At 34.3% G+C, this 20,366-nt stretch overlaps 1 protein-coding gene across 3 annotated transcripts in view; it reads left to right on the top strand.

The window, feature by feature from the left end:
- Positions 1-7,058: 7,058 nt before the first annotated feature.
- Positions 7,059-20,366, top strand: part of LOC131029883 (regulator of G-protein signaling 1) — a 76,782-nt gene continuing 63,474 nt past the window's right edge. For 2 of the 3 annotated variants that reach the window (XM_057960537.2, XM_057960534.2), the window contains exon 1: positions 7,059-7,404. In XM_057960537.2, coding sequence (XP_057816520.2) covers positions 7,307-7,404 — 98 coding nt within the window. In that variant the 5' untranslated portion in view covers positions 7,059-7,306. The remainder of the gene's footprint in view (positions 7,405-20,366) is intronic. The other variant, XM_057960535.2, reaches the window with a different exon arrangement.

The following is a 20,366-nucleotide window of genomic DNA, read 5'->3' as shown; positions in this document are numbered from 1 at the left end:
TTTCCACACACTAAAAATTGGGAATTAGTATTAAAAGCCCTAAGCTAGAGAACCAAAAAAGTAAAAAATAGAAACAAAATGCCAAAAAATATGAACAACAATAGAAAACATAGTGTTATACCTGTTGGATTTTATCAAACAATTGTGTTATTCAGACTGGCAATTGCATGAAAACCAACCGTCAGATGCATAAGTCCAACTTAAAATGTGTGATAGATTACAATAAATTGCGTCAATCTAGGAAACAATTGCGTAATTCCTTTGTCAATTACATAAATCCTCTACCAATAGTACGATTCAAAACTTGTAGCTACACATTTTCCAAAATTGCACAAAAATTAGAAGTTAGCTTGATGTTGGTTCATGCCAGGTTCACTAGATGTGTATGGGGGGGAAATCAAAATGTTAATTAGACTTAATAGGGCAGCCACTATACCTTAAATATAATAACAAACTCCAATCATAACACAGTAAAGGAAAACTTAAGAGAAATCAACAAAACAACATAATAATGAAACAATCAAACTCATGTTGATGCTCAAGCACTTGGTCTCCATTGTTCATATTTTCCTTATGTGGGATGATGGCTCTCAAAGTTGCACTTATGAAAAACATACAACGTGGATGCAAAAGAATATGAAGATAGTGGTTGATGATAATGGAGATTGATCCTAAATTTATAGATTTCCTGGAATTCAATTCAACGAATGAGATTGATTTGAAACCAGAGATGATCAATGGTTGAGATTTGATGAGACAAAGTGGTTGGAGACAATTACTCAATGTAACTAAATCAGATTGAGAAAATAGCTCATTTGACTGACTGGTTAAGATTTGATTTAGAGTAGAACTAAATTGATTGAGTAGTCAGAAAAAAAAGGTGATTTCAAAAAGAGGGGAAGTGACTAGCTAGTTAGACAAAGTGATTGTTGACTCATTAGTTAGAACTCAGTGTGAGTGGCAATTAGGAATTTCCACATGTGATGTAGGAAATTGAAGTGAAATGTCATTAGTAATAAAGTTGGGTTTTAAAAAATATGAAATTCAAATTGGAATGAGAGGGAAATGATTTTTTTTCGAAATGAAGGTTAAATGAAATTAAACAAATTTAGAAATTTATTTAATTTGAGAAGACATCATTAGATAATTAAATAATTTGAAGAAACTATATAATTATGGGAATATAGAAATTGAATATAATTAAACAATAAAGATCGCTTAATTCAAGTGAATAATTGGGATTAATTAAATATTAAGATTATTTAATTAATATTAGGAGGAAAATAATTGATTGATTAATTAATTATAGAATGAATTCAAAATATTAGTTTGGAAGAACAAAGAAAAATTAATTAAATAATTAAAATAATTTAATTAAGTAAGAGGAATAATCAGTGAAATTGGCGTTTGCAGATGCATGACAATTTTAGGTGTCTAAAAAAGTATCCCTTGCAAGACAACATGTAGAGATTAGTTGTTAAATCAAGACCAAATTTTCCTTTCCAATGCTCCCATTCCATCACAAGATCAAGATATGTTCATTTTTCAATTTCACAATCCAATTCCAATGCAAGACCCAAGTATCTCCTCCATGTCACCTCAAGAGAAAAATATCCTTTTTACAATTTCACCTCATGATCCTCTCCCTAATCAATATCAAATAATACCTTCCATCTCATCTAATGATAATACTCCATCTCAAGATCAAAGTGTCCTTCCATTTCCATCTCAAGGTCCTACCATCCCTCCTAGTACCCATCATGATCCTAAAACTTCATAAGATTTGATCATACCTTATCAAAATGCAATCTAACCTAGCATCCAAAATCTTCATGAACTATTAAGCCAAAACTGCCATCAGGTGTCTCACATTTCACCTTCCTTTCTTTGAATTTGATTATCTTATCAATATCCTCTATCATATATGTTTAATTTTACCCAAGTATACCAATTCCATCTTTTATCGTGGTTTTATCTTTTAGCTTTTATGTCCAACTATCATTTACAAGCTTCACAAAACTATCATCATCATAACTCCATGAAGAAGGTAATAACTCGTAAGCATAAGGTTCAAGTAAAAATTGATTACATCATAAAGAAGCTCCATCTGTCCATTTTATCCCACATTACTTCATCCCTAACTCGAGAAATATTCTTGACTTAGTAATGAGAGTGGATCTCTATCATTATCTTGATAAAAAAGAAATATTACAAACCTGAACTTGAAACCCAACAACAATAAGATCAAAACTATTCATACCACAAGACAAGAACATTTGAGCTTTCATAAAAACCATAAACCAAAGATTGATGTCAATCTAATCCCACATCTTGCATATCTTTCTTGCCCAATCTATTACATATTATCAATGTCTATCTATCTATTTTTTTCTTGAAAGGATGTATTCTTCCTAAATCATGCCTTATCTAGCTATCTACATCTTGACTCATGTATCTTTCCTATATAGGCTCTATCTATCTGCATGTTGAGCTTATCTTTTGGTAAGAGAAATGTTGATTATTTGGCTTGTTTGTCATTTGGTATTTTTGCTTGTTGATTTATCTTTTGATATTTTTGCATTTATCACTTTATCTTGATCCTTGAGCTTTGATCTCTAATCTTTATCTTTTTGTCCCATTTCTCATGCTTTCTTGAGAGCACCTAGATATTTCATATCTTTGTGTGTTTATAGTGGTATATAATGGGGCATGGTATTTAAATTTGTGCTTGCCATGTTTGAGGGTCATTATTGCAACACTGCTTAGGTCCTCACTTTCCTTGTGTGTGTTGGAATAGCTTATAGCATGAGCTTTTTTCTTTTCATACTATGCCATTCATTATATTTTGGGTACTAGGACTATCATGTTTTAAGTCTCTCTTCTTGACATATTTTGACAAGTTTTGGTGTTGCCTAGTATGAGAAATAGTCAATGCAAGAGATGCAAAGTCATCTTGCTTCCTATACTTTGATGCATAACATCCTTGTTATATCAAAATAAAGTTGCTCTTCATATTTGTTTAGCATAATCAAATCACAATATCCATCCATTTCACATATCCTATCCATCTTGTACATCCCCCATCCCTTCCATTATCCATTTATATGCTTCACCTTACATTTGATCAATGGGCTAACTTGCATATAGTTCCATCTAGTTGCATTCACGTGCATCTCTTGCACACATGTCACATTTATTTTTGAGAGTTTGACCTAATATCATTTTATAGATAACCTCTCAAGGGGGCATCCATCCACGCTTCCAGCCTACTTCTATCCTATCATTAGGGCATATCATTAGTATCTTTTTTCTTTGAAACAACACCATAAAAAATATTGTTTCAAAGAGGGGAAAATGTAGACATCTAAAAATGACATACATTTTCATCTTGGCATTACCTTCTCGTTAATTCTTCTTCTATATTAAGTAAATAATTTTTAATTATTTAATCAAGCTAACATTTTCTCTCTTAAGTAAATAATTTTTACTTATTTAATTAATTATTTAGCTAACACTTCCTCTCAAATTAAATAAATTTATTTAATTTTCCCACCTAAAGCACAAATAAAAAATAATATTTTGTTTATTTTCTCTATACATTTGTCCCCCTTTATCCTTCCACCTCATCAATCTATGTGCATTATAGGTCCTACCCTCTCTCATTTTTTCTCATACATTGATCTTGGTATTTGATCTCCACCATTGATTAAATGTTATGTGAGACATATAAATAAGTCCTTCACTTATTCATTTCCCCTAGCTAGCATTATTCTCAAGAGGGCTCCTAGGACTTTTGAGTGTTTGTTGTAGATTCAAATTATCACTTTCATGAACATTCTTAATCAAGAGCTAGCAATTATCAAGCATATATCCTTCAATATCAAATAATTATGCAATCATGGTCATGCTTATTTGAATAGAAACCCACATAGCAAAGCATTCAAGAAAATTTCAAGTAACAATGGAGTCTCCTAAGGTCTTTGTGCTGATATTATTGTTTATCATTTGGTTTGAGCATGGCTCTTAGACTCCATTTTGTGATTGTGTGGATTGTGAGTTTGGATCTTGCATTGCATTTGTTTCCAAAAAGATTTACCTTCATAAAAGATTTGAAAGAAATAATATAAAAGAAAGAAAAGAGTAAGAAGAGGTTCATAAGCCATGAATTAATAAACATAAGTCAAGAAGCTCTTTAAATATGGACAAGGGAAGAAAAATAAGTTATTTTTGAGTAAATATTTGGTTTGTTGAGGAGTGTAATACAATAAGGAAAATTTTAAAGAGCTAAGAAAAGAAGAGACAAACAAAACTTTATATCAATAGATTATAAAATAAAATGAGTGATTAAATGATCTTAAGCATACATAAGATAATTTATTTAAGGAAAAATAACACAATTTTTTTTGAGGGAGTTTCAGCAAAGGAAACAAAACATAGAAAATACCATTGTAGCCAATTATTTTCTTAGTTGTGCAAGACAACTATATGAGCACTAACCAGATTCAAAAGTACCTCCCATCATCCACATGACAACACAACTATTTACTTTACAAGAGGTTAAAGAAGGTATTAAGAAGTTGAGCATAGAGAAGGCTTGCGACATGGTTGAGTTACAAACAACATACTTAAAATAAAAAAATGACATTTAACTCCCCATATCAATAACATTTTCAATAACATAATCAATCTTGGGCTTCCAAGAGATTGGACAACCAACCTTGTGATATATTCCTTTAAGAGTAAAGATAGAAATGATCCATCCACTCACTAAACCATCATGAGTAATCCTTTGTTTGCGAAATTATTCAGAAGCATGGTTGAGCACAAAATTGGAAAGTGGGTAGAAGAAAAAGGTAAAAAAGAAAAATGACATGTAGGTTTTAGACCAAATGACTCAAGTATAGATCATGGCATCAATTTGAGACATCAAATTGAAAAAGTTTGGGATATTAAAGAGGAAACCTATTGCTATTTTTTTTGACTTCAAGAAAGCTTTGATACGGTTCCTCAAAGCAAATTATGGTGTATAATGAAGAATCTTAATATCCTAGAGCAATATAGAGGGGTTTTTCATATAATTTATGAGGAAGTATGGGTGAAAATTAGAACATAGGAAGACTTTTCAAAAAGTTTTAGAAGTGACATAGGTGTCAAACAAGGGTGTTCTCTTTCCCCTAAAATTTTTGGTCTTTATATTATAACAAGTAGAAGAATGCTAAACATGTAAAGAATTATTTTGGGAGAGTATGTTGCGAGGGTTCTTTTGTATGCTAATGATCTCATCTTGATCACTAGATCAATTCAATGGTTACAAGAAAACTTATATTCATTAGAGTAATTTTGCAAGATCATGATCTTCTTAAATAAAAGGAAGAAAAATCATCCCAACTTAAATTTTTGTAGGGAATATTCTTGAGTAAGTTACATTGTATAAATATCTTTGCATTTACTTCAACAACAAATACTTACAAAATGAAGAGATCTTTGAGAGGATGGAGAGATCTATATGCTTGGCAAAATAGAATTAGGGAGGTAAAGTTCTATGTCTAGAAAATTATGTGGTTTTTTTTGGGCTTTTAGTTATTCTAGTGATTTTTTATGGATGTGAATTATGGGTTAGTGATACTTCAATAGAAAAATATAAGCATATAGAAATGATTAAAAAACACACGATCATAAGCATATTCAAACTAAAACCTTTAGTCCCTTATGAGACTCGTCTTGCTTAAATGGGTACCTTCCTTATCAAGGCCATTGCTACGACGTGTCTCATAAATCATCTTAAAAAACTGAATAGATCGAGACACACATATGGTCTAAGGTCATCATCAAAAAAGTATTGGATAAATTAAAACATCAAATGGATTAGCAAATAAGACGCTCACTTAAGTATGTGCCCCAATAATAACAAAGAATCAAAAGCTTTTTGATAGATAAATTTTGTAAGTCCATGAAGAAAAAATCATTAAACAAAAATAATATTAACTTGACTAATTTAATCCTACTTATGTTCATCATGAAAAGGCTTAGGGGCAAATATAGTGTAAAGAGCAAAGATTCTTATAGTTCAATTGAGAACTTTTTTTACCCCATATTTGTTGTGAAGCAAGTAGATGGAAAAGGCCTAAAAAAGAATGTGAGGAAAGAACTTGTATCTTTTACACAACATAAGAATGGAGTTAAAGAAACACTTTATTCTTGAATGTGAAGATTACTATGATATTTGCACCAAAAATTTAGACACTTTAGTAACCATTGTTGATGTAATAGCTGCGAGAGATTTCTTTCTCCTTTAAATTGAAATTAATAATAAATATCAAATGAAAGATATAAGGCCGACTCAAGGAGGAGTTGCTATTTAACATATAATAATTATATTTATTTACATTAAGGCCGACTCATGGGAAAGTCGCCTCATTTCATTTTGTAAAGTCATCTCCTTGATGAGGCCGACTATTCATGAAGAGACACCAAGTTATGTATATATACTCATGCCAATCTCCTTCATTTGGTATCCAATTCGAATTCTTCACAGCAAGTTCATACCTTAACAACAAATCTTCATTTGATAGCAACAGATCTAATCATTCAAGGAGGAGAACAATTATCTTCAACAGATTGTCATCTTGCTTCAGATCGATTATAATCAAGGAGAAATAATATCATTTACGGATTTGCATCTAGAGAGGTGCTATCATCTTTGCATTAATCAGCCTCGTGATTGGTCAAGTTGTAAAGCAGATTTTCTACCTTATTCAATATAATAAATGTGATATATTATTGGTTGAGTTTTTCTCCCTCAAGAAGGAGGATTTTCCCAAGATAAATTATCATGTTAATTGTCTATTGTGTTGTGTATTTCTGCTTATTTCATTTCTAATCTTAAAACTAACAACCATTTCACTACAATATTTGTTCAAAAACAATAAAATTTAAAAAACTGAATAACTCTTAACAATTACTCTCCAAATTTAAAAATTATAAAGACAAGATCCAATATCTCATAAACTATCTTTTACCTCGCAATATTAAAAAATTCTATATCCTATTCTATTGAATTGACATAGGCCAAACTTAGACTCGCACGAAATTAGCTTCTATTTCGGGCAAAGCCGAAAATAAACAAGCACGACAACAACAATTCTAAAGGTTTACAATTTCAACTGGCTGGACTAATGGGGAGATCGAGATTAAGCGTGGCTTGACCAATGGGGAGCTCGTGATTGAGACTGGCTTGACTTGAGAACTGCAACATATTTTCAACTTTTCATATTCAGTGTTCACGGAAACTGAAAATGGAGGAAAGATGGTGAAAATGATTCCCAACCATGTCTACGGAGAGGGGAAGGTGGCTTCACCCACCGATTATGTTGCAGTGGGAATCTCCGCACTCACAATTTTTATGTAAGTCCACTGTTTCTGTTTTTTTTAAACTTTCTTCTGATCTTAACTGACTTTATCTATCTTTATTTGTAGGCTCTGCCAATTGTACTAATATGCTCTTTCAAGCCCATCGCAAACAATGAGGAAGATGAAAAGTCATGTATTAAAACCACCCATATTTCATAGTGCTGGTTTTATTTGAAGCCTTCCGCTTTTTCAGTTTAGTCTCTGCCAACAGACCTAAAATTCTAGGCAGCAATGTGGGCCATTTTAAAACGATTAAGCTGTTTCTTCCCATAGCATTTTGAATAAAATTAAATAGCTTCCATCAATCAGTTCTTGTAGCTTGCAATCTTACCTAAATTGGGCACCTCATTAGCTTTTCTAAACCTAAATCAGCAATCCACAGGTTTCACTGTAAAATGGTGTGACGTGTAATATCCAAAGTAGATTTTGTGCCGACTCCAAAAGATCGAAACAGAAACTTGACTTGTGCCCTGATCAGACTTGCCATGAAGACATGGTTCCTTGACAAATTGAAGAATCAGAAACTATTAGATAGTTTCAAAAACTGAAATTGACCACACCCACAGATTAATTTGTTGAAATGGTGAGCTTGAATAGATTTGCTCTTTATCAAATAAATGAATCACAAAGATCTTTAAATAGATACACCTAGGGAGAGATGTGTCTCTTCCATGAGACATGATTGCACATAACAACTATGTGGTTAAATACAGTTTGTTTTTTAACACCTCCCATAAACTTTATTTTATATACAACACAACTTAATTAGATGAAAGGGGCCACCTATAATTAATAAGTTTATTAGCTACCAATTTACAAATGAAGAACATTTAATACCGATACCTTCTAAAAGTATACAAACTTATCCTTGCTTAAAGGTTTAGTGAAAACATCTGCAAGCTGCTCATTGGTTGGTGTATAGACTAGTTCAATTTCTTTATTGAGAACATGTTCACGAATAAAGTGCTGGTGCACTTCAATATGCTTTGTACGAGCATGGAACATTGGATTCTTAGACATCTTCAACACACTTTGGTTAATATATAATTGTTGGATCAGGTTGTGGGTGTCAAAGATTCTCAAGGAGTTGTCTAAGCCATATTGATTCACAAGTTGCTGCTAACAAAGCAACATTAAGTTGCTTCTTACAACTCCATGTGACAATAGAAGATACAAGATTGAAGCAATAACTAAAGTTGATTTCCTAGAGTCTATGCAACCTGCCCAATTCGAATCTGAAAAACCAACAATTTTGAAATCTTCAATTTTCATATACGCTAATCCAAAATTTTGTGTTCCTTGAAGATATCTCAAAACTCTCTATTTAGCTAAACAATGACTATGTTTGAGATGAGCCATGAACTGAGATAAGTTTCCATTTGCATAAGATATGTCAAAGACGAGTAGTAGTTAAGAAAATCAAATTTTGTATCGAACTCCTATATAGGGTTGTATTAATTGATTTACCTTTTGTGTCTTTAGTCAACTTAGTTCTTGCCTCCATTGGTTTTGACAAAGCTTTACAATCTTGCATTTTGTATCGTGTGAGAATTTCTTTGGTGTACTTCATTTGAGAGAGATATTTTTCTAGGTGTTTGCCACACTTTGATTCCAAGAAAGTAATGAAGTAATCTAAGATCAGACATCTCAAAATTGATCATCATATCTTCTTTCACATCTTGTATTAATGATTGATTATTCCTAGTAACGAGCAAGTCATTAATTTTTAACACTATGAGTAATACCTTGTTATCAAAAATCTTAATGTATAAATTTGGATCACCGTCAGATTGTTGAAATCCCCTTGGAAGAAAGTACTTATCAATTTTTGAATGGGGCTTGTTTCAAGCCTTATAGTGCCTTTTTAAAGCGTCACACCATGTATTCCTTTCCCTTTTCAACAAATCGAGAAGGTTGTGTGACATATTCCTCTTCTGTGAATTCTCCATTTAGGAATGCACTTTTGACATCCATTTGGTGAATTTCCCAACTGTGATGGGAAGAAAATGCTATCAACCTTCTAATTGTGATCATCTTTGCAACTAGAGAAAAAGTTTCCTCATAATCAACATCTTCAATTTGTTTCTAGCATTTGGCTACCAATCTTTCTTTGTGCTTGTCAATTGAAGCATCAGATTCAAACTTGATTTTGAATACCCATTTACAGTCAGTGGCTTTCTTTCCAATAGGTAAAGGAACCAATTCCCATGTTTGATTTTGATGAATTGAATTTATCTCTTGATTCATGGCATATTTCTGTTTTTCAGATTTCTTCCTCTATTGCTTCATCAAAAGTTCTTGATTAATGAGCACTTAGAACACTTGACATTAATGCATAATTGACTTCATAGTCTTGCAATCTAATAGGTGTTTTCCTAGCTCATTCTTATCTCCTTACTGGAAGATTAGATTGTGGAGTGGGCAATTAGTTTGAATTTGGCTCATCAATTTCTTCTTTTTCTTCTATAAATTCAATTGGTTTTTCCAATTCTAGTTCAACATTTTTGATTGAGCATGATGATGTGCCACTATCATCTTTTTCTTGCCACTATCATCTTTTTCTTCGAAAAATCCAACATGGCAAACACTTGGAAGGTGACACTCTTCTTCAAACTCGACATCTCTAGAGATCTGAAGTTTGTTTGCCTTAGGATAATACAACTGATAGGATTTACTAGAGTCATCATAACCAACATGGATGCATTTTTGACTCTTATCATCAAATTTTCTTCTCCTTTTTTTTGGATTATGCCTATAGGCAGTGCTCCCAAAAATTCTCAAATATCAAACTGTTGGTTTGCTTCTTGACCCTGCTTCTTTGGTGAGATTCCTTCTAAAATAGTAGTCAAACTTCGATTAGTCGAATAAACTGCAGTATGGACTGCTTCTCCCCATAATTTGTCATCAAGGTTACAAGCCTTGAGCATGGATTTAGCTTTCTCTTGAATTATCCTATTCATTCTTTCAGCTATACCATTTTGTTCTGGAGTATATGGATCTGAGAATTGCCTTTTAATTCCTTTTTGTTTACAAAAATAAAAAAATTCATCTTAAGTATACTCCCCCCATTATCTGATCTCAGCATTTTATTTATTTTTATCACTTTCATTCTCAACTTGATGTACAAACTCTTAAAAAAAAGAATTCTTCAATCTTGTTTTTCAAAAAATAAACCCAGACCTTTTGAGTGAACTCATTAATGAATATTACAAAATATTGAGATTTCCGTATGGAATTTGTCTTCATGGGTCCACAAAGATCAGAATGAACTAATGCCAACTTCTTGGAGGCTCTCCAAGATTTTCCAGAATCAAAATCTTCTTTATGTCGTTTTCCCGTGATACAAGCTTCACAGAAACACTTCTTTCTAGTGATGGGTGGAAGACTATATACGATATTTTGATTGAACATTTGATTCAAGGTAAATATGACCAAACCTTTCATGTCATAATTGATTTCTTGAAGCAATACTCAAAACTAAGGCTTGAGGGGAGTTTGTTGTAATGTCCCCTAATTGGAATGCCCTAAATTTGCCCTAATCCCCAATTTCCAAATAAATAAGTGGGATTAGAATATACCTTTCACCTGATTGAAACCCTGCAAACAGATTAGAAACCATTTACAACAATAATTTTAATAAACAGGTTATCATAGTTAAATATATTTGGAAGGCTCAACCATAGGAGAGCATGGGAAAAAGTGACTTCAATGCGGTGTCTCGGATCCTCTACCCTAGGCCCAAGGGCAGATATACCATTCCTCTTGGCCTCATGTGGCCCTGCCATCCATATGAGGTGGTCTACCTAGTGAGGTGTCCACTTTCTGTTCCCCCTCATCTTGCCAATCATTTCCCTCTCCCAATTATTGGACTTCTTGTGTTGTTTCACCATGATAGGGGGATGAGGTTACAACAGGGTGTCCTGGAAGCCCATCTCTCCTAAGCCCAAAGGCAGTACCCTTTGTACTACCCCTTTGGCCTCATGGGACTATCTGATCCCCACCTTGAGGTGGCGTACCTAGGAGAGTGCCCCATCACCGTACCCCTCTTGCAATCCTCACTTCCTCTACCATGGCTGGAAACATTTAGAACATATGAAGGATCCAGTATATTTTAGATATTTTACATATAATTAGTAAACTACAGTAAAATCATGAATCAGAAATAATATATAATCATAATGGCAGTGCATTGTAACTATTAGCATGCAGAAATTTATGTATATCGATATAGTATTGACTATATTATGCATATGAGACCCATACCAAAACTGTAATGTTCAATCGAACTGCTGAGTGTTTTATGTATTATCCAATTTCAAGTCAGATGATTCCCTCCTATTCCCACCTTTTGGACTATTGTATCTTAATTTCTTCTTATATCTTTTAAAGGGGGGTGGGCGACTTGATTGAAAGGATATGTCCCTTTGCAAGGGATGGCAACACTTAATTTATATGGACATTTTCACATCCAACTTGGGTGCTCAAATGCAAAGGGGTCGGCCCCTTATTTAAATTATTTATTTGCAAGTCGTCCAAATAATGATGCTAATACTTAGGAGGTTGGCCCTAGAAAAAATAATTTTAGTTTGTTTTAAATGGCCAAACAGGTTGGCTCTCATGTATTTTTTATTGCCTAATTTTATTTATTAAAGCTGCATTACAATGTTGCCCTATGTCGGCCCTAACTTTCTTCTGCCCTAGTTGTCCTTTTGCCCTTCCATGCATCCTAGGTTTAGGTATTAATACTATTGCAATTGGTTTGTTGAATTCTTCATGGCAGGGGCATGCATTTGTCCTCAAATAAAATAGGCCTCCTTTCATATACTTATCATGTAATAATTTTCCTTCACTATTAAACACCTTACAAATTAATATCAGTAGATTTCCACAATCCATTAGTATGTCTATATGAGCTTCTGGTTTTGATTGTGTGAGCTTTTTTTTTTGCATCAATCAAAACCAGAAGCTCATATAGACCTTACAATTTTTTTTTACAAAACTAACTTCATAGTTTTGTCAACGATTTGACTAACTGAGAAAAGGTTTTTCTTTAATCCTGGAACGAATAAAATATTATCAATACTTGTTTTACCTTGGGTTGGAACATCTAGAGGAGCCTTGCCAACTCCTTCAACATATAATTGTGAATCATCTCCCAATGTAACGATGTCTCTTGATTTGTTTACTACATTTGTCAAGTTGTCAATATTACCAGTCCTGTGGTGAGTAGCACCCGAGTTGATAATCCAAATATCATCATTTTTAATATACTTAGAGGCATTTGCTGTAAATTGTCTATAGCCTTCATCATCTTCAATAATTGCGTCAATCATCATACTTTTTGCTTAATTTTATTCTTAACTCTTGTCTTTTTAAAGCAATGTACTTCAAGATGACCATGACGATTGCAATAATAGCAAATCCTTTCTTTCCTTTGTTCATCATTATCCACAATAGAATGTCTTTGTTGTTGTAGCTTCTTGCCCTTAAACTTAGAGCCAAAGGCATTTGCTAATTCAACTTCATTATATTTATTAAACATTTCTTCATGAATAGGCCCTCTACATCATTGAGTTTTAGGGTTGCCAATTTTTCGCTCAATGTAAGAGTAGTTTTGAAATTCTCAAATGATTTAGGCAAATTATTAAGAGTTACAGAGATGAGATCTTTATCAGCTATAGCCTCACACTCATTAATAAGATGATTAAACTACCCTTGATTTTTTGATAGATGTTCAATTATCGAAGGATCCATGCTTAGAATATATAATTGAGTTTGAAGTATGTGTATTCTCACATCTTTCTTGTGCTCAAAGATTCTAGTGATTACATTCCAAGCTTCCTTTGGTGTAGTTGCATTCTGCACATTTTCTATCAACATACCACCAATAGACAAGTCTATCAAAGCCAGTGCTTGGCCTGATTTTTTGTCAAAATCATCTTGTAGATGAGCATTTGTGGGATGTCTTGTTGTATTTCCATTGACAAAAGAGGTCATGTCTCACAAAAGAAAATATTTTTCATTTGATGATGCCATTCTCCATAATTGTTAGCCCCAGTCAATTTAATAGGAATGACACTCGATAAATTATTTGCCATATCTCTGCGATCAAAATAACCTTTTAAATTTTGTAATGATCTTTGCGATCAATGATGCAGTTTTTCCTTTGAAATTCAGCAATGATATATACAATCAATGCTGCAGTTTCTAGTGTTCCACGAAGGTTTGGGACAGGGGGACAAGGGCCCAAGTTTGGGGATGGCGGGGTGGCAGTGCTAATATACATATAGTACTTGAAAATCTAGTTATGAAAAGTGGGCATCAGATGTCTCCCAAAGTGGAATTTTGTTTTGTTCCACACCGAGATGGATTTTAATAAAAATGTTCCTGTTCAGAGTTGGAGGTTTATACCCAAACTGCTAGAACTGATAGGTAAAACCCTACAAGTTGAAGAATCCCGTATTACATTACCTCATATGAATGCTCGGGTTTTAATTTCCTTCAATGAAGGTGTTCAAATCCCCGAAATGATTGAATTTCCTATTATGGATCAATTGATTAAATGTGAATAAGAAGCCCTGGGTGGTCTTAATTCATGCTTCTTATGTAAAACTGATGGGCATCATAAGAAAGAATGTCCCAAAATTGTGAATAGCAAAAGAAATGTGAACAATAAAAAAGCTGGCCTTAATATTGAGACTCTGACTCCTGCAGAGGATGGTACTCATGGCAAACCTATAGAAGATAATGTTGAAAAGATGCCCTCACTTGTGGATAGGGTAAATATGGAGGTTACTTTGAGTACTTCCTCTAAGGATAAAGAGTCCGAAGCACCTATTGATGATAAACAGAATAACAAGCAAGAACCAATTGAAATGAATGCCTCCTTGAATAATATGCCTCGTGCTAAAAATGCACAAGAGCTGGTTTTAGATAAGTTGAGCTAATTAAATAGAGTTAGATTCAGAATGAAGAAATCTCTCTCAGACCCTTCAGATGTAGCTAATCCATCAGAAAATCAAGGAATAGCATTAGATGAGCAACCTTCAAGAACTCAGGAGCAAGACCTTTCTCTAGCTGTTGTGGAAAATATTCCACCTTCTTGAACCCTCAATCCTCTGATCTATCTAATACATCATGGTCAGTCGGTACTAGAGATGACATGTCTGACAATGATGGTGATGAAATGATTGGGGCCCTTAACACTTATGTTTCACCCCCTTTTGATTCAGAAATGAAGGAGGTAGGTGAATGGGAGAAAGTGGCTACAAACAAAAGTAGAAGAAAGAGGAAAACAGTTAGCAGATCTAACAGTGCTAAAACAGAGGGTAAAAAATGAAAAGGGAATGATATCCCTGAATGTTTTGAAAGGTTATGAAGAAATGGTAAAACCAACCCCTTTGAATAAATTCATCATGGTCCTTTGCCTAAGCTAGAATATAAGGGGACTCGAGTCTCCAGATAGGAAATACATCATCAGAAGCCTTTGTAACCAGGTGAGAGGGCTAGATTTCCTACTTCTTCAAGAAGTAAAAGCTATTGGATTTCAGTTAGAGAGCAACCTAAGGTTCGTATGGAGAGATGCTAAGGCTATTTATACTAAACATGAAAGAGGGAGAGGAGGGATTGCACTACTCATTGGCCAACAATGGAGTAAGTTTCTGCAGAAAATAGGGGTCTCTCCTTGTGATTGGTGTATATGGGTTGCAATGATGAAAGAAGGGAGGCATTTTGGTGTTTGGTCAGAATATGCCTCAAATAACTACAAAGAAAGGATAGCCTTATGGCAATGGATGACATCCAATTTATCCAAAATCCCATGGATAATGGGTGGAGATTTAATATGATAGAGAATGAGGAAGATAAAATTGGAGGTAATAAATGGTATTGGAAAGGGAATGAATAGTTCTTTTGGTTTAGAATGAAGAAAATCTTTAAACTCTTTGAACCCCTGGAAGGAAAATAGAAAGAAAGCAAGAGTATTTGGTATACATGGTGCAATAATCAAAGTGATGGAAAGAGAGTTTATTGCACATTGGATAGGTTTTATGTGCATACAGACACTTTTTGCTTTGAAGACAGTTGCAATGCCAATTGTGTTTAGGTGGTGCCTAAGGCACTTTTTGACCATCATCACCCTATAAAAAATAACATTGTTTTTAATGACAATGAACTAAATAAGGAGATTAGAAAGAATGGGTTGTATAAACTAAATGTAGATTTGCTAAGGCAGCAGGACTATATTGAAGGGATATATACTCTTAGGTGTTTAACAAAACCTTGAGTCAGAATGAGAGAGCTATCAACTATTGGAATAGGTTGATTGGCAACATTCAGAAGATTATGAAGATAGTAGGCGAAAGAAATGCCATTTCCAATAGGAAAATTGAATGCAAGCTTCAGGAAGGCCTGGCTGACATAGAAGCCAAGATGTGGAATGATCCAAAAATTGCTGATTTGAACTATAAACTTAGAGGTACTCAACATGCACTGAGGAAGTACCAAACGAAGAAGACTCAGGTTGCGAGAGTCAGAGCAAGAATGAATTAGCTAAGGGAAGGTGACAAAGGCTCAAAATTCTTCTTCCATATGCTGAAAATTAAGCAATGTAGAGAAACTATTGGCCCCATCCAATTAGAGAATCAGTGGCTGCATGATAATAAAGACATCAAAGGAGTCTTCCATTATTTTTTTAAAATACTATTTACTGCAGAAGATAATAAGCCGATCTGTCAAGGTGCTCAAAAGCTCTGCAGGGAAATGATTCCAAAAAAACTCACCCCTAGCATGGTAAAGGAAGTTGATAAGGAGATAACCAAAGATGAGATTATTAACTCCATTTTGTCTTTTAAAAATGGTAAATCTCCAGGGGCTGACGGCCTCTGAGTAGAGTTTTATAAAGCCAATTTGGATTGGATTGTTGACGATCTATTTAAATTCTACAGTGAAGCAATTAAGACTGGCTCTTTGGGGGAAGATATTAATAAAGGGGTAATAAAGCTACTACCTAAGGAAGGAGACGAGCAATATTCGGAATTGGAGACCAATAACATTGCTGAATGTCTCCTATAAGATACGTGCTAAACTGCTTGCTAGAAGATTAACTAACAACTTCCAAGTATCATTAGTCCAACCCAAACTAATTTCATGAAAAGAAGGTACATTTTAGAAAATCTATTAACTAGTTGGGAAGGTTTAAGCTGGGCCAGAAGGAATGGGCAGGATGTGGGTATTCTTCATCTAGACTTTGAGAAAACCCATGATAGGGTGGAATAGTCCTTCATTTTCACAGTCCTATAGGCAATAGGATTTCCTGATTCATTTTGTAAAATTTTGAAAGTACTATTTATGGATGCAAATGCTCATGTTGAAATCAATGGAGAGATTTTTGAAGCCTTTCCCTTGGGCTGATCCATTAGACAAGGGTGCCATTTGGCCCATGCTCTTTTTGTTATTGCTTCAGAAGCACTACAATATATATTAAGGTCTGATCTTCTAGGGCCCAAATTTCAAGGTATTAGATTTCAGATGACTCTCAATTGATTAACATTCAGTTTGCTGATGACCCAAAACTTTTCCCAACCATAGATAGAGATAATCTGGTGAATCTTAAGAACAAGTTAGAATTCTTTTGCCATGCCTCTGGTGCAAAAATCTCAGAATCCAAATCCATTCTATTAGGGTGGAGTGAGGAGATCCCAGACTGGTTAAATGGGTTTGGTTGGCAGTGGGGGGGTCCTGACAAGATTGTAAGGTACTTAGGCATACCTTTTTCGGTCTCTCCCACCCTGCCCAATATGTGGGAATTGGATGTTCACCAAAATTGAAAAGAAATTCAACTGTTGGAACATAACATATTTATCTTTGGCCGGAAGGGTACAAGTCTGTCAGAAAATCCTATCTTCCTATTCCATTTAGTATGCTTCTATCTGGTTTTTTGCTAGCTATTAGATTAATAATATTAAGAGGGTAATCAGGAACTTCTTGTGGTCAGATGGAAAAGGGAACAAAAAGACACATGTAATCAGTTTGGAGTGGTGTTGCATGAACAAAGAGGATGGGGGATTGGGGTTGAAAGACTTGAAAATACAAGGCATAGCTCTAGCAACTAAGCGGATTGTGAGGGCCATGGTGGGTAATGAACCATGGAAAGTCCTAGTTAGGCAGAATATTAAAGAAGGCCATCCTAAAAATGCAAGAAGATGGAATAATATCCACATTATGGATAATCTCTTTGATAGGTTTAATGCTATTCCTTCAGGTTCTGTTGTTTTTCACAGCATTTGGAGGGCCTGGGAGAGGTGTAAAGATAAGGTGAAACACACTGAGGCAATACAATATAACCAATGCATTGTATGTGGTTTCAGATCTCTTTGGTGGAATATAGAACAAAAAGGTAAACCATTAGCCCTGCCAGAGGGATGCTCGGCCAGAAAGTGGTATAAGATTGGAATCTCAACATTAAATGATATTTTTTGCAATAGTACAATAAAAGAGTGGAATGCTCTCTAAGATGAATATAATTGGCTTGACATTAGCAAAAGAACATATGTTGTGATTAAGAAGAAATTACTAATGTTGAATCAGCCTATTCAAATTAACAATAATCTTGTCTATATTTCCAACTTTAAATGGACTAATGGATCCCCTTTCTTGAAACTTAAGGCTAAATGTCTTTACAATTTACTTGTTCAATCAAACTGTATTTTTGAGCATGCCAATACGAAATGGAACCTTGACTGGGAACATAAAATGTGGTCTAAATTGTTTTTAAATTGCTGGTCTAGTAAAATTGGTCCTTACAAAAGATGTCTTAGGTGGCAATTCATGAATCAGAAGCTAGCCTTTGATAGCAAGTTTGCAATATGTCTCCCTTGTGGTTGTCTTGAATATTATATGCACCTTTTCTTTAACTATAAGTTTGCTGCCTCTGTCTGGTCATTATTCATGGGTAATATTATTGGGTAGGATGTTTGTGATAAAAGGTCCTGGTCTGAAATTGTGTTTGGTTATGTCAAAGGGTTAAAAAAAGCTCATAATGTGTTTTGGTTTTGTTTGTCCATTGAATTTTTTTGGTTTTTATGGAAAAAACGGAATGAACATCTATACCAAGGCAAGGTTAGAATGCTTACTGGGTCTACTTGTAGACTCACTACTTTGATGATTATGGAACAGGTCACACTAACACTCAGGCTGCCAACAGATAGGTTTATGAAAGTGTTAGAAGAGGGATTTGTTGATGGTGTTTTTACGCACTATACAACACAGAAAAAAATACTAAGTATTCTATCCTCTCTTGAAGAAAGACTCCCCAAATGCTAAGCTGCATGATCAAATGGGATGACTCCAAGGTTCTTGAATGTCAGGTCTTGACGTGCTCTTGGATAGACTCAGTTGTATATGATGTGATATTGCTGGAATCACAAGGTGGACTTACATTGAATACTTGATTGCTTGAATGTCGCTAGAATGTGAGATTTAACTTGATTTGAAAAAAAAGGAAAAAAAGGATAGGGCTTGAGAAAGCTAATCTAATCCTAGGAATGCAAGAGCAATGGACATCTTTGATGAAACTCAACTAAGCTTTCCTTTGATATGCAACGAACATCTCCACAAGGCTAGTGCAATCTTCTAGGGATAGCTTTATGATTTTCAAATCACCACTACAAGCATGGATAGCCTCAAGGTGAAGCATATCAATGCGGGAGTGATAATTGAAGTTGAGCTTGGCTAAGATGGACTAGTTGACCACGCAAGACACTTTACTATTGGCAAAGTGTTAATAGTATGGATGTACAAATTTCACCATTGATCATACGCAAAGTTCTTTCATCCATCTAACAACATGAAAATTAAATGAGAAGTAGAGACCGTGCAAATTGCTGAATTAACATATGAATTTCACCATGTCTTCAATGAAGTTTACATGCTTGATACAACAAAGTCTTGGCAACAATCTTTGCCTTCTCTTCCTACTCTACTCTAATTGCTTGCTATCTACTATTTTCTACTCTTGAACTAGTATCTATTCTTGAACTATTATTGAACTATTAACCTTTACAAATGAAAGAGTGGAGCCTTATATAGTGCTCTCAATACAATTCAATGGCTTAGATTGATTCACAATCAATGGCAAAGATTGAAAGATAGAAACCTTAATTAGGGTTTGTTACACCCATTACAAAGCATTTAATGCTTTACCAATGATAAAATTGCAATTTGTGGGACAAATGTCCTTGAATAATTGACCAATATATGAGAATGGTAGGTGCATCAGACTTTGTGCCTACATGTGGTAGTTATCTCTTTGATGGATGAGTCAGGTACATTGAATTTGGATGCCTTAGCTTGAAATATTATGATTGGCTAAGTGATGACTAAGTGCCACCTAAGCTTGCTTGATCTTTGTAACTCATCGCAAGTTGTAGATGAATGAGTGAGGCATATCTCTTGATACTCAACATTCCCAAGTGTCTGATGTGATGATGACTTTGCTCAAACCAATTCTTTAACTTTGATTAACTCTTTTGGAACTAACTTCCGCCTTGATCGCTTGCATTCTCCTTGTTTTTGATAGCTTGCCTTGATATGAGGAAGTACTTCCATCTATATGAATTTGTATGTAGAGTGTTTCCTTGCAAAACAATCCTCATTTGGAAATCCATCTCCTATACTTATGGTATCCTTGGATTTCCTTAAGGTTATCAAATTTCCCTTCCTCACATTGAAATGTCCCATGTCACATTATTCAAGTCCTTCATATTGTCCTTTATCCATTTCTTCACATTCTTGAGATGTTCTTGAATGTGGTGAAGAGGTCTTTCTTTCCTCGAGAGTCATTTGTTATGGCTGAGTCCTCCTTTTGAGCGATGAAATTTCTGCCGCTCTTGAAACTAATGATCTTGCACTAGCTCCTGCCTTTATTCCAGACAGTTAATCCTACAAAACAAACAAAA

Source organism: Cryptomeria japonica, chromosome 3 (assembly GCF_030272615.1).
Source record: "Cryptomeria japonica chromosome 3, Sugi_1.0, whole genome shotgun sequence".
NCBI classification, from domain to species: Eukaryota; Viridiplantae; Streptophyta; class Pinopsida; order Cupressales; family Cupressaceae; genus Cryptomeria; species Cryptomeria japonica.
The sequence above is the reverse complement of the archived record's forward strand: the minus strand, read 5'-3'. Positions and strand labels throughout refer to the sequence as shown.